At 32.5% G+C, this 16243-nt stretch overlaps 2 protein-coding genes across 9 annotated transcripts in view; one reads left to right on the top strand and one right to left on the bottom strand.

Annotated features, from left to right (window-relative positions):
• LOC142348129 (GPN-loop GTPase 1-like) overlaps positions 1-16243 on the top strand; it is a 393281-nt gene that overhangs the window by 356655 nt on the left and 20383 nt on the right. The gene's annotated exons all lie outside the window — the stretch shown is intronic.
• LOC142348130 (uncharacterized) overlaps positions 13485-16243 on the bottom strand; it is a 100258-nt gene continuing 97499 nt past the window's right edge. For all 8 annotated transcript variants that reach the window (XM_075399314.1, XM_075399320.1, XM_075399318.1 and 5 more), the window contains 2 exons: positions 15798-16004; positions 13485-13823 (listed from right to left, as the gene is read on the bottom strand). In XM_075399314.1, coding sequence (XP_075255429.1) covers positions 13747-13823; positions 15798-16004 — 284 coding nt within the window. In that variant the 3' untranslated portion in view covers positions 13485-13746. The remainder of the gene's footprint in view (positions 13824-15797; positions 16005-16243) is intronic.

The raw sequence follows: 16243 nt of genomic DNA on the forward strand, positions 1-16243 counted from the left end.
AAAAATCAGTTTTTGGCACTTTCGTTTGGCAATTCGTGGATTGAACAACTCTTTTGAACGTGAGTCCTTTTTGTTTTATAAAAATGTACACATACTAATCCGGTTGTATTTTGTGTCCATTTCTGTTTTTTGTTTGTTTTTGGTTTCAAATCGTAGAAAATGTTTTCTGTGCCCAGTCAGTGGTTTAATTGTGTGTTTTTAAAAATGCATTTAATATTTTAATTTTATATATAATTTTATTGTTAACTTTTTCGCGAAGTATTTTATTTATCGGATATCTGTAATCTTTTTTACTTTTTTTAGACAGAAGGATGACTGTGTTTTTCAAGTCATTGTTATTGCTAAAGATATACATGTACTTTTTTTTGATCGATTTGGAGCATATTTAAAACAAGATGTAAAAGTCAATGCCTCATGTGGAAAATAGGTGTTTAGGTCAAACGGCTGAACGAATCGAAAAGCGGAGAGAAGAGAGAGTGGTCTTCTGTCCATATTATTTTTGAGAGAGAAAAGTAGGTATAAAAAATTTTCGCTTTGCCAGAAAAATTATTTGATTACGTGCGGCATTTTGAAAGCAGTTTATACTCAACTTTTTCAATTATAAATTTTTCTCACAAATTTCTAAGCTAATTTTGTTGTGTTTGGAAGCAAATATTACAGTTTTATTTTCTATTTTCAGCTATTTTTACCATTTTGCGTTATTTTTTTATTTTGAACAATTTTTGTATTCAATATTTTATAGCATTTGCATAGTTGTGTAGTTGAAATTAGTTCTTCTAGTAGTTTTTGTGGTCTATGATTTTGATTAATAACTTTTTTCAAACGGTTGTTCAAGAAAACTGTCTAAATTCGAGCAAATTTATAGTTTTGCCGACTTTGTATGTTTTTTGCCCGTTTCTTCTGATTTTATGCTTCTCGCTGTAGTTTCTCTCGGTCAATTGGTTAAAATTTGGTTTATATGTGTTGCTGCGATTACGCGACACTTCATTTCTAGACATGTCACCTCTGCGTTAAAATAGATTACAAAAATTTTTATTTTCATGATTTTTGATGTTGGCATTTTCCAATAGTAGTTTGAGTTTTCTCTGCTACTTTTTGGATAAGTGACTGATCTAGCAGAAAAAGTTGTAAAAAGTTTGCGCCGAGTATTTTTGGGAAGAATTTTGAAAGGTAAAAATGGCACTTAAATAAATTAAACGTTTCTTATTTTTCCAGGTTTTGGCCTTTTCATTATTTTATTGTTGTTTAGTACTTCTCCGTCGAATCTTCGAGTGTCTGATGTACAAGAATTAATTAACATTTTCTCTGATTTATGTTTTGGAATTTGCAGTTATAATGTTACCTCATATTTTTTCCCAGTCCTCGAGTTTCTCCTTAAGAAACAATTGTATGAGCTTGTCTCTCAATTGTTAATACTGTTTTTTGCAAACTACTAGTTTTACAGGGTGTTTTTACAATAGTTTCGTGGAGTCGCAACTAAAATTAAAATTTATTAGGTGGTGTAGCAGTTTCTGTCAGTTAGTTTGTCATGTTTAATTGCCCTCGAACAAATTTCGTGGCAATTATTGTAAAGTTATTGGTCTGTTTTATACAAATCTTTCTCTGGACCGTCTTTGCGCTTTTCTTATAAAACAATCTTTGACTTCTCAAGTGACTTTTTAACGCTTTCTTTCTTCATTTTTGAGTGATCTCTTTTGTTCTCGCTCTGAAATAAAGCTGGTTGCTAATATGAAATCGAATGCAGCATAGCAAAAAGAAGGGCCTCATAGCGGAGTTGGCAGTGCTTCTAGTGAGTGATCGGGTGGTTCATGATTCGAGTCCCGGCGCGTTCAACTATTTTTGCATACATAAGAAGGAATTTATTTGGGCTACAGCCTCTGAATTAAATTGCCTCGCATTTCGTTCGAGAGAGAGCAACTCTTCCGACATTTGTGGGTTTGTTTCTCATGTTGTTGTTTAACATGAATGTTCAAGATGATTATGTAGAGTGTGCATTAGGAAAGTGAAGATTGCCACTTTTCTATTTGGAGTTGTTTCTTGACTTCATACTGCTATGTTTTTTATTTCGCCGTCAAGATTTTTACGACCATATGACGTCACAATCACTTCAAATCTGCTTTTAGTTCATGCAATTTCAACTGAATAGCGTGCGTGATGTCATTTTTAACTCTTAGTGGAGAGTTTTTTTGTTCTTTTTCGTGGTGAAGTTTATGTTCGCGTGTGACTTACCTCACTCTCAAAAATGACTTCCTCACTCTGAAATACTTTTGACTTCTCTTTACTTTAATTCAAAGAGATAAGGTCAAATGAATGTATGTCACTCTAATCGAAGGTTATTTGAGCGCACCTAATAGAAGCAGCAATAAGTTATACATATTCGTAATCAAATATAACATCTCGGCTATTAAGAAAATTGCTTTTTCGTCTGTTTCTTTAACTTTTGAGACTGCAGATTCTTTTTGAGACTGCAGATCTACGAAGTTATTGCGGCTATTTTCTGGTAATCTTCCAGCTATGTTTTTATTGTTTGTCGTGTCTCACAGGTTCATTAATGGGAGTTCTCCTCGGTCCCTAATGTGGCATTTTGTAATTTTTTTCAATTGTTCGAGTTTATTACTCATAAACCAATGTGAGATTTTAATTACTCTTAAAGCAATTGTTTTAGAACGTTTTGTGAATTTTTGGACGTTTGATATCCCGTCCTCATTTGGTGGAAAATTATTTCAAAAACTTGTTTGAGTGGGGTAGGGGCAGTATGTGCCAACGAACATGACAGATCCTCTTTGTTTACTTTATTTTTATACCTTTTTCAGAAATAATTAGTTTCTTAAAAATGTGTTCAATTTTTCTCTTAATATTTTTTGTTATCCTTTTCAGTTTTTGACTTCGTTTGTTGCTGTTCTGATTGAATCGGACAATCATCGAGTTTCATTACAAGGATCTTTTCCGTTTGTGCCCCCCCCCCTTTACAAAGCTTTGCATAGTAAATCATTATGTAAAAATATAAATAAAAAAGTACAATTTATGACAATTATTTTGGCCAGGATTGCACAAAAAAGCGATAGTTTTACTCAATAGAAGGTTGTAATATGAGCAAGAATTTTAATTCAGCACCAACTGTTTGCTAACTTGGAAATTAGTTGGAATTTTTTCCGGTTGTTTTTAATCGGCATCCAAATAGCGATTCTATAAATATAGTGGAAAGATCTTCAGAAGGTTTTGGCTTAAGCGTTTGGTGTTTACTATTAGTAACTTTGAAATGTAATTTTGAGAGCTCTGAAAAGATTTCGAATATGTTCACATTATCGTCAACGAAAATAGCGTATTTACGTTCTGAATTTCTGCTCTTGTCTTAGATGTCTATTCAAAACAATTAAGAGCAAAACACCGTTTAATACAACTGTTGCTGATAAATTTTCGTTATCAAAACAAGAGTCGATAAACACCAACAAGGAGGCTCGTTGATGTGCGTTTGCACATGATTTTCCGACCCGCGCTCATCTACATTTTGGACTTAACTCTCTTTTGGCTTACATTTTTGACAAAGAGATAATCAGAAATATGTTTGAGTTTAAAAAAATCGTTACACACCCAACTAATAATTGAATTAGATAATGCCATGCCTCATTACAATGAGATCTGTCATTAAAAAGACTACGAAGACAACGACAACAACAAAAAAAGCAAAAACAAAAAAAAATATCACGGCAAAAACTATCTTAATTTAAATGCACCTAGTAACAACGTCAAACTACAATCAGACAAAACCCCAACTACACAAATTTACTTTTTCCTAACTACCTATCAGATGAGATTTTTCCTTAATGAGACTAGGTAACAAGTCGACAAAAAGAAGAAATAATGAGGCAAAATTCAAAAATGAATCAACATTTTTTTAACCATATAATTTCAAAAGTCCTAAAATTAATTAGCTTTTAACAAAATAATTCTTGATAAATTTTTAAAATTAACAATGAAACCAATAGAACCTCTCTGTGGTTAGAATAAGGCATAGAAACGGACTAAAGAAACGGACTTATAAACCTTGCGAAAACACAAAATAGTGAAGCCATTAAAATCATTAGCTATTATCTGAATTTTATGAATTTTTAATTGAATTTCTATTGAAAGTTGAAATTATAAGTTGAAATTATACTAAAGGAATAAATAAGCTCAATTGGGCCACATTTGCAGATCATTGGGATCTGTTATTACGCGATTGTGCTAAAGGACGAGAAAAAGAAACAAAAATACACCACTCACAATTTTTTATGAAAATGCATACTATCCAGCAAACAAAACATCAGTTACATCATAATATCAGTAAACATGATAGTTTTTAAAGTACAAGGAATTGTATTGGACCTCTAAATGTTGGGAATAAGTTATAAGTTACGAAAAGAACAACAAAAACTGAAAAATCATTATAAATCTTAAAAATGTATAATATCATAATCTTGCTCGCAATAAACTGACTGTTTCGAGTAACATCATTCATTCAATCCTCAATTACAAGCTGATGGAACTGGTCGGCATTTTATGGCTACCTAAAGAGTAAAAAAGAAGCAAATATGGCAAAATAAAATGATAGAGAAAAGTGTCGAAGCCATTAAAAATGAACTTTTCAGTAGAAATATTTCTACTTTCAATTTGTTTTTTAACAGAAGTGGGTTTCTTCCTAATAATTTGACTCCAATAAATCAACAAACATGAACAAATACATTAGAACCACGAAATTTTTGAGAAAACCCTTAATGTCAACGCCATTAAGTTCAACAGATTTCAACGGAAGCTAATTAATACGCTAAGTTATGACCTGATGAGACAACAAGGATGTCAGTCATATGCCATCAATAAGATTTTACAATAAGTCAATGACTATGAGAACAACAACAAATACAGGCAAAATCCAAAAATTAAGTAGAAAAGTGCGAGAAGAAAGTGTCGAAGCCATTTAAAGCATAAGTTTTTCCCTGAAAATTTATGTTTGATCCATTGAACGTCATCGCTGAGCCAATGCAACTATCATTATTATGATAATTTGTTATGATTACAAAAGGGATCAAAATTACGGAAAAAAGATATCCAAAAATAAAAAAAAAATGATAACTCTTGCATCGAAGTTATTACAATAGTTAGAAGTTAAAACCTGTAACTAAATTCATTTTGTTTGAATTAGAAAAGAAGGGGCCCAGTAATTACTGAGTCTGACTTACAGTTCAGGAAAAACGAAAATAAGTTTAAGATTGGTTAGTTTTCAAAAAAAACAGTAAGAAAAATTATTTTTAAAACTTAACAACCATTCAATTCAATTGCTTTCAACGGAAGTCAATAAATACGCTCAAATAGAGCGTATGCCCCGAATAAAGGACAAAAATTTTTTAATGCACAGGTAATCAATAGGACATCACAATAAGACTTATAACTATGGAAAGAACAACAAATACAGGCAAAAACCAAAAATTCAGTGTGAGAAGAAAGTTTCGAATTCATTTAAACCTTATCATTTAACCATTTTCTGTGAAAACCTTATCCATGATCCACTGGACATCTTGTCTAAGCCAATGGGAATTATCAATCTCAGGATATTGTGATAAGATTTCAAGAGGAACCACTAATAAGAAAATATCCAAAAAACTTTTAAAAACTTTTTTAAGGTCTTTTGGCATTGAAGTCATAGAACAAATAGTTAGAAGATAAAACCGCTAACCAGATTAATTTTGGTTTCAGTAGAAAGAAAAGGGGTCCTTACATTTCTGAAACTGACTTACAATTCACGAAAATAAGTTTATGATTGGTTAATGTTAAAAAAAATTTGTCGAAAAATCATTTTTGAAGCCATTAGCTGTCCACTGAAAGCTCTTGATAGGTTCAGTTAAAGCTCATTACGAAACCTAATGCACCTTTAGTCAACGAGATTGTGCCATAGGACTTCCAAAATTAGTAAAACCTCAAAAACGAAATCAAAGTTTTATTTGAAATTACGAAAACTCAGAGTTGAAGCCAAAAAAAGCACGAGCGATTCCTTGAAGACGATTTTTTTGTCCATTGGGCTGCATTTGACTGTAAATCGGGCTTGTCACCAAAGGAACCTAGATATGAAAAGTGACTAGTCTTTAGGTGAACCAAGAAAACAAAAAAAATGAAAAGTTCTATAGAAAAAGAGCTCTCAAAGTGAATTCGAATTTTTTTATAGTAAAGTTCCCGTTGAGACCAGAACTAGTTTTTTATTGCCTTTCGTCTATTAGCAGCAAAAAAATTGATTTATTTTGTGGCGTGGAATGGAAGTTTGAATTAAAATTTTCATAGAAAAAATGTGAATTCAACAAAAATTACGGTAGAAGTGAACAAAAGTGAACCAAATTTACCGTGTTCACATGAACCTCGATAACTCCTCGAAAAAAAAAACGAAATTCAAAAAAATCTTTTCAATTTCTAATTCTACGCTGGATGAGCTTTTTAATGATACCACTCACATTTCTCTACGATATATCGATCGGCCAAAATTGTTTGAACAAAAAAAAACCATTTGAGTATATAGTTCCTCCCCCACAAGTGGAGTCGGAACAGAGTTTTCTGGGGATGCAGACAGACAACGGTTGATTGCTAGCTCGATATCTTGAGTTGTCTTGTATCGTTGCAGAGAAAGAAGATATAATCGTAAAGTTTCTCATCGGCTGTATCTTGCGTCCTGAGCTTGGTTAGGTGCTTTTTAAACATCAGATATCTTTTTTGCCGTTTGACAAGGAAGCGCTCGAAAGAAATATTTCATTGCGGAACCAAATGATACGCTTCTTTTTCCTGAAAAAACAATTTTATTGTTTCTCGTCAGCTCTTTAGATTTTTTTTGAACGTACGTATAATTCGCATTTTCTTTTATATAATCTCCAAAAGTCATATCTCACTGATATTTGACAAAGTTAAGGTTGTTTTACGGAATTTGAAGATTCTTCGCTTTTTAATTGCGCTTCGTGTTATGGAAATAAAAGGTTTAATTAACGTCTCTCCAATTTAACAGAAATCAGCTCAAAGATACGACTCCCTGGGAGCATTTTTCTTTGGAAGATTGTAGGGAAATAACAAATACACTGAGTCTCATGTATCATTGCTGCAGGTTAATTTTTAAACTTTAGAATTTTGACTGAATTGCAAGTTTAAGTTTTTTAAGAACGACAAGATTTATATTTTTCACTTCGTGCTGGTAATTATAAATCAAAGTTTTTTATTTTTCTTGCTGGTAATTATAAATCAAAGTTTTTTATTTTTTTAGTTTTTTTAAGTTTTTTAGTTTTTATTAAAACAAAAAAAGTTCTCTGAAACTAAATTATTTTGCTCTTGTATCAGGGAAAGAAAAAATGTTCTTTTTCAATTTCAGTCAATTTTTCAGAGTAGGTCTAAATTTAAAGGCAACTTATTTTACCTTGTTAATTTTTGTCAGGTTTTTGTATCTCTGTTTTCAGATTTTATTTGCACGATTCTTAGTGACGTTTCTGGAAAATTTTTAACTCTGCTTTGTTTTAAAGCTTGTTTTGTATCTTATAATGCAGAGCTATCAAAAAATGTTTTGCTGTAATTTCTCTTATCTGTTTTGCGCAAATGATAATACCACGGAGCTCAGAAATATGTCTGCGCAACAAAACCGAGTTTTTGACAACTTCAAAAACTCAAGCGGAGTGCTGTCTATAATAAAGAATGACATTCCTTTGCGTGACGTATAATTTTTTTTCCTTGAAGTCTGTTCGCGAAATAAGATGATAGTAACGTCACTATAGAGATATACGTTTAATGTGGTTTGAACGCTAATTGTTACGAACTTTTTGGTGGCTCTGAATGTCAAAGTAATCAAATCTGCAGATGGCATTTAATTGTGGAAGAAAGCGGTTTACAGCTGACGTCAAGAGAATTTATGACTGACAATAATAGTTTTTGTTGTGACAGATGCTAAGAACAACAAAAATTCTCTTTTATACGTCAAGTATTATATTGTTCATACACGTATTGTTATCAAAGAATAATCATTCAAAAGGAGGCAGAATCAGATCAGTAAAATGATTCCACTGCTATGTGTGTGTGCAAGCTGGCAGTTGATTTTTTTTACAAAATTATATGATGGATGATGATATACCAATACGAGTTAAACAAAAGTATTTTGATATTTTCAGAGCGTGTAAAATCAGAGTGTGTCACAGCAGCGAATCATTTGACCGTAACATGCAAACAGTGAAGTGTAGATAGGTAGATATCCAATTTTTTCCCTCCGAAAAATGGAATTCGGAAAAATAGGATTAAGAATATAAAAATTCTCAGATCATCCGTCCAAACTTTGTTCAAGACGATATTTTCCGCAGTTGTCTTTATTCGATGTTGGTTGTGTCTCTAATCTTATTATTGTTTTCTATCCTGATGTGGATCCTTATCAGGCCCTTTTCATGATGTTGTGGTAGCTGTCGCACAGAGCTACAATTCGCGGGTCGTTTTGGCGGGATACCGGCCCACATGGTCCAGATAAGTATCACTTAGTGTCAGTCTCATGGGACAAAATTTGGTTGAAGAGGTTGTTTTATGATCAGCACGGTGACTCTGATAACTGCCGGCTAGTAGTTGCGCTTTTGTAGTTTCTATTTGGTGGTCCTTACATGTTCTCCAAAATTGAGCATACTATCGAAGATGACACCAAGTACTTTGACTTTGACTTAACTGGTATTGGTGAATTGTTGATAGTGAGGTGTGATCAAACTTGACCTCATTGCTCCGGGTTGTGAACACAGTTGCACTTAATTTTTCAGCTGAAAACTTAAGTTTTCTTGATAACTTACGTTGTTAAGGTCAAGCCACTTTGTGATCGTTTTGAGTGTGAGTGGTATAATTAGAAAACTTGTCAAGCGTAGAATTTCAAATTCAAATGGTTTTTGTGAATTTTGCTGTATCCCAAGTGCTACGGAGGTTTGAAGTTTTCTGAGTGTTAGTCTTACTTCCGTTTGCTAATTTCCGTTTTGCTACCTCACATTTTGCGTATTATTTGCTTAAATATTAATCAAGTTCTGCTAAAAAAATATGATAAAATTGTGTGTAAAACTCATGGTTTCTATGGCTCCGACAAATTCTTATTTGGCCAGAATTGATGTTCTTTGTGTAGTATTACGACTGATTATAATTAAGGTAATGTCCATTTTTCATATCTATAGATTTATTGAAAAACTATCGAACTCTTTCAGTTGATACACAATGGGTTTTCGCTAATATAACTCGATAAGTATTCAAAATTCTTTTTTAATTTTTTGACCTTCTGGTCAAGTTTAGCTTTTTTGGTAACTCTTGGAACATTTATCTGTTTTCTTTGGACGCAGCATTGGAGGGACCAGTTTGGCTGCAATTGTGGAATTTTACAATTTGAACATTATTTGGAATGCACAGGCCGTACCTTTTGCTTTCTTCAATTTTTGTTAGTTAAAGATCAGAATGATTTCAAAGCAATGTTCAATTTCCTATGAGTCAAATTTACTAGCAAATTAAGGTCCTTAAACATACGTGAAATTTCCAACAAAAAGCTTACGGTTTTCTTAGCTTCAGCAGCGTTTGCGTAAAATTGTTTTTAGTTTTGAGTTCTGCTTTTTATTCAGTGTTATTTTATAGTCTTTTCACTTGTTCTCACTAATAACATGTCTTCTAAATAGGCTTCCTATGCCATAACAAGTTAGTCTGTTTACAATTTATCGTTGTAAATACTTAAGATTTTAAAAATTTGTTTTCAAATTATTTTTTTTAGGTTTGCATTCTTTTTTCTGCCTACTTTTAGCTTGTTTTCGGCAAGGAGAGACTTTGCAAGTGGATTAGATATCAGTTTTCATTGCGATTTTAGCTTTTAGGTAATTATTTTTGGCATTGATAATACGAAGTTTCATAATTTTTTTCAAATTATCACATTATGGGTACGTTAATGACACGTCACATATCACTTTAATAGCGTTCAAAGAAGGCGTAATTGATATCATTTTTTAATGAATAGATTATGATTTTGTAGACATTCTAGATAAGTCATTATGGTTTCGTATGAACGTATAAATGATCCCATTGATGGATTAAGTTTATGGCTAATTGTTTTCATGACTTTGGATCTAATTGTTTTAAAAAATATAAGTTTTAACTTTGCACTTTTTGTTTTTTGTCTAGACAAAAAACAAAAAAGTGCAAAGTTAAACATTACATTTTTTAAAACAATTCGATCCGAAGTCATGAAAACTATTAGCCATAAATTTAATCCACCAATGGCATCATTTATACCTTCATACGAAACCATAGAGACTTATCCAGAATGTCTACAAAATCAGAAAGTCAATTCAATTTTGCGAGGAAACGGTGTCGAAGCTTTATATAAAATCATAATCTATTCATTAAAAAATGATATCAATTACGCCTTCTTTGAACGCTATTAAAGTGATATGAGACCTGTCTTTATTAAGAATAATTAACATTTAGATGTTAATTATTCTTTATAAAGACAGGTCTCATCTCCCGTCTGCTAAAGAAAGGTAATTGATTTGGTTTAGTTTTTATCTGTTGCCATTTTGACCTTGCATTATTTTTAAATAGATAGACTGAGTTTTGGTAGTAAGTGATGCTCTTTTTTATTTGATTTTGTTTTAGTCTTTTCCCTTACTCACCCTAAGGGCAGGTATCGTAGGTATCATCAGCCCTCTTATGGGTTAGTATTTAACAATTAGGTTTTTAAGCTTAAAGCAATTTTTTAAATTGATACCAACTATGTCTTAATTTTTTTTTGAAAATTTTCTCTTCATTTGGGAGAGAATTAAGTCAAAAAACCTGGTTGAAGGCTGGTCGGAACATTATATGCAAACGCACATTACCTAGCCTCTTTGAGCTTGAGAAAGTTTTTGTTACCCTGGCAAGACTCTCCGTCCTTTTTATAAGTTCTGTAGAAGGTGAAATAACATTTTCAATGAAAAGTGTTTTTTGAGCAAATAAATTTCCGATTATAGGATTCAAACCTTTTTTTATCTTTTCAAAAAATTTTAAATTTTACTGCTGAAAAGAAGTTTATGTGGAAAAGCACTTTAGAAATTGATTAATCATTTCAGTCTCTATTTGTGTTATCAGGGGTTTTGTGTTATCAGGGGAACTTTTTTGCTGAGCAGCATTGTCAGTCATTTCACCAAATTACAATTTATCGATTTAGGCTGTATGCTTACAATCAGCTCATCAACGTTTTAAAAAGTACAAGTTCTAATCACTAAAGTTTGTTTCTTGTTTGTTTGTTCCACTAAAGTAATTGTTTGTTTTTTCGATTGAAAGAGATGTCACAACAAAGCTGAAGTTGTCACCAGTTGATGATCTCCCAACGAAAAAGCTTTAGTGAGCACTAGCCTCGGTGCATATTTTCCATCTGTTAGATTTCGTCGAAACGTCAATTTTGTCTATGGTCAATTGATAGTTTGAAAGGAAGCAGAGTTTTAAATATTATAGAATTGAACATAAAAATAGTTACAGAAAAAATAGTTGTTAATTTTTTTCGTACGAGTCAAATTTAAGGGGAAATGTTAACCAATTCAATTTTTATAAATGGAGTCGTCATTTCCGATTAAGCACTTTAGAAATTGATTAATCATTTCAGTCTCTATTTGTGTTATCAGGGGTTTTGTGTTATCAGGGGAACCTTTTTGCTGAGCAGCATTGTCAGTCATTTCACCAAATTACAATTTATCGATTTAGGCTGTATGCTTACAATCAGCTCATCAACGTTTTAAAAAGTACAAGTTCTAATCACTAAAGTTTGTTTCTTGTTTGTTTGTTCCACTAAAGTAATTGTTTGTTTTTTCGATTGAAAGAGATGTCACAACAAAGCTGAAGTTGTCACCAGTTGATGATCTCCCAACGAAAAAGCTTTAGTGAGCACTAGCCTCGGTGCATATTTTCCATCTGTTAGATTTCGTCGAAACGTCAATTTTGTCTATGGTCAATTGATAGTTTGAAAGGAAGCAGAGTTTTAAATATTATAGAATTGAACATAAAAATAGTTACAGAAAAAATAGTTGTTAATTTTTTTCGTACGAGTCAAATTTAAGGGGAAATGTTAACCAAATCAATTTTTATAAATGGAGTCGTCATTTCCGAGTTATCAGGAAATAGGGGATCATGTCGACTGTCAAATCCAATTTAATTTTAAGGCAAAAATTATTTTTTGCCCATTTTTTCAGCGAAAGTTATCAATGATCAACTGGGCTGTTTCTTTCAGTAAATCTGTTGCTTTTTGATTATTACAGAGAAGCAAAGCCATAATATGCAAATAGAAACGTTTTGGTAGCCAGCATAATAATTTTTATCGCTGACAAACGAGAACCTTACAAAAAAAAAGAAAAATTGCTCCTTTTTTATATGCTGTTTTCGCAAGTATATTATCGAACGTCTCTGAAAAGCTGTAGCTAGTAGTGACTTATTTATAAACAGGAGAAGTGTTTTCATCTGAGCATCGATTTCTTTAAATCTTAGTATAAAAATTATCACCTTTATATTTTTCACAATAGACTGCTTTGAAGTGAGTTTTTCGACCTAAAAGCTAAGTTTTGTGAAGAAACAGCTGATTTTAATTACAATGTATTTGTCGTGACAACGTCTGTAGTCGGTGGTTGATGAAATCTTACAATCAATTTTCGTTTTAAAATATTAAATTGGAAAAATGGTTGCTTGCGATACTTTTTTTGGACCTACGAGTATCTAGTCTAGTTTAAACCTATAAGCACTTTTGAAATGCGAAACAATTTAAAACGCGAAGTTATTTTTTAAATAATTAACTGAAATTATTTTTTAAGAAACCAATTTTATAATTTTGTAACTATCAAGCAGCTATTTTTGAGTAGATACAATCTGAAGACTAAATTTATTAAAGGATATGTGTTCAGTGTTTGAATATGCAGCTCTTATTCTCATTTGTTGATTTCAACTTAAGCTGAGTTGGAACTGTGTGCGGACGTACAGTACTAATGCTCCTTGTTTGACTCTCTGTAATTACTGATTTCATTCTATCTGAGCGAATCCTGTATCTTTCTTACATATTAGAGATCTAATTATACATTGGTCTTTATACAGAGATCTTATAAATATTGTGTATCTAGTTTTTGAATTAGGTATCTATTATTAGGTAGGTATCTCTGCGTATTTGAAACTTGAAAAGTGTCTTCAAATCAAACCAAAATTTTCCGAGAAACAAAAAAATTGTATGTGTCGCTTCAATAGTCGAATTAGTTCATTGGTGCTTTTAATTAGTATCACATTTATTTTTTCCGCAAAAGATATGCATCGGCCAAAATTGATTAAAATGTCGGGTTTGTACACAGATCCTATTGGGTTTGTAAACAGAACCCAATTTCACGAGGGTTGGAACAGTAAGGTCTTGCAAATAGTGTATATTGGAAAATGGGTATTCTGATGTTCCTAAAGCTTTGTCAAATCAACATTCAATTTTAAAAGAAAAATTTTATGAGATTGAATTGAAGGCGTTGAAAATAAATGATATAACAAGGCTCTGATAACAACCAAAATGAGTCGTTATAGATCCCACATTTATTTCACGCTGGTATTGCTATCCATAATTTGACTATTGTTCAATCAATGGATGGGAAGATTGAGATGATAGCTGATTTTCACATCGTGATTTTCACATCGTGTGTCCATTGCGAAACTTTTAAGGTAAGTAGTGATGAAGTTGTTCATGTAATTGCTGTTGTGTGTTAATTAGCTTCGTTTGTAGTAGTAGCGATCGTCGAGTACTGTTCGCCAACCTCTCTTCTCGGCCGCTTGTTCGTACGAGTCTAAACCAAATATCACAATTAACAGAGTTTTGAGTTTTTTTAAAAGTATTATGGATACTAAGTTGCTAATATCGAATGATGAAAATGGAAATCCAAGATGGTAAATCTCGCCAGTTTCATCAATTTGTTTGAATTGTCGTAGAAAGCTTTTTTCAATCCTTAGACTTTACAGTTTGCAGAAAAAGTAATTGATCAAAGATCAATTTCTCTGCTGTCAAGTAATCAAAAATGCTGCTATCGAGTGATCAAAATGGAGACCAACAACGGTAGATCTCGTCAGTTTGTTCAATTTAATTGAAAATTCGCGGAATCCCAGACTTGACTTGCTCGAAACCCTACACTTGACAGTGCAGTAAGAGTAATTGATGAATGAACAGATTCATGGAATTGATTCAGTGGTACTGGAGGGCATTTTTGGAAGTTTTTATCATTTAAAAACATTTAGATTTCCTCAGATTAAAACAAATTTGAACAACAGATTTTGTATTTAATGTAGCACAATCTGCAATAAATGATTTCAACATCTTATTAGTCTCGAAAGCTGCAACAAAATACTAAGTAGACGTTCAGATTTGTTTTCAACTGACTGTTAATACGTTGGACGTAAGCGCCTCATTCACGCCTTTCAATGAAAAGATTCGTATGGTCTCAAAATGTAAATTGTAATAATAACAACTTCAAAGATGGTATTTAGCGTTGAAAAATTGTGAAAAATTATCTAATTCCGAACCAAGATTTTCTCAGTTACTCACGCACTGCGTTTATTTTGACAAATTTGAGCCTAAAAGAGAAACTTAGAAATTCTAGATCAACATTCTAGAGAAGATAATCGTTTTATAGGCGAAGTTTTTGTGCTTATAGTTTTGAACAGAATCTTTTACTATTGCAGAATGAAGACCCCCCGTGATCAAGTGAAAATCTTGACGTGTGTATGCATAAAGGCTGTTGTGCTGTTCCATTAGAATTTTTGTGGTCAGTTTAGGCGATTTATGTACTACATCAATGATCTATCTGCTTACTCCGAGGAGGGATATTTAAGAAAGGTTTATAATTGTCTTGGTTTATAAAATTATGGGCGTTGGATAACTTGACGAGAGCTTTCTTGGTTTCTTTCTTTAATGGCGAGTTATTAGTTAGATATGTGACTAAATTGTTGTCGGTCAAGTCGTTTGCCTATGTAAATGATAAAAAATAGAGCCATGTTCTGATTCTCAAACTATCAGCCCACAAGGTCATTCAATTTTGTTCTCATAACTATATAATGCTCAAAAGTGAATTTTGTTATTCTGAGTACTTATTATTAAAGTGTAGGATATGCTGTGTTTACACAATGGAATTAGCACAAACAGTAAGCCCTAGAGAGAGGCAAATCAAACTAATGGTGACCTACGGGACTAATTTCTTAACAGATCGTGAAGGTGTGCTTTTAGGTTGCTGTGCTATTTATAGCAAACTAGATTTGAAGCGAAGTGAATATTCTTTCATGTTCTCAAATTTCACAATTTCGTGCTTGGAATTGAAAGTTTCAATTTTAATGAGTTGTATTTGAAACCCTGACATTTAAGAAAAGTGTCCTTGTGAACGAGGAACTCATTCGTAGATTCTTGCATTTACCTCAACTCATCATCATCGTATTTTGTATGTTATTAAACGTCTTTTCATTCTATTCATACTTTTTGTATTATGTATTTTGCGCACAACTTTTGTGGATGGAAATATGAAGATTCTCGTCAATGAGAAAAGCACAACAAATGGCATTACAAAACCCTAAAAATTTAGTTCTAGACAGGGAATTTAAAGTCTGAAAATTTTCATCCGGGCTTTGGCGGGCATCGATCATCCAAAATTAAAAGAAACACTGTGTAAAGAAAATCTGGTCAATGAATTGCATTCACTACAGTTGATCTTTCTATGTAATTTGACGGTATTTGTTTCTTTTTTTAACTGTCAATTAAGTTTTCATTAAAAATTTACCAGAGAATTCTCGTCTGGTTGGCAGGCTGTCCAAGTCGTGTCTGTCGAGGAAAAGAGAGGCGAACTGTCTCTTCCTCAGCACATTTCCACCACTCCTGGACACGATGGCAGAATCAGCATCGCTGGAACTGGGTTCCTCTTCTGGAGTCCACAGGGGAGCATGTGACAACTGTGGAGTGTAGACGGGAACCTCACGGTACAGGGCACCTAGGTGTAGTTTATACTGTGCTCATACCTAGTTGTTGTTTAAATGGCATTGTGAACATGCGCGTGTAATAAAAAAACAAATAAGGCGTTGAGCTATGGTCATTTTTTTTTCTGCAAGCTTTTTTAGCTGGAGAGTGTCATCGTTTCCTCTCTTCTTAGTTTTATCTAAATGAATTGTCGCTGATCTGAAATAATACCCGCTTTTGTCTGATATGTTTGAAGTTTTTTGTTTATGCTAA

The sequence above is a fragment of the Convolutriloba macropyga genome, chromosome 10 (genome assembly GCF_964194025.1).
Source record: "Convolutriloba macropyga chromosome 10, txConMacr16.3, whole genome shotgun sequence".
Lineage (NCBI taxonomy): Eukaryota > Metazoa > Xenacoelomorpha > Acoela > Convolutidae > Convolutriloba > Convolutriloba macropyga.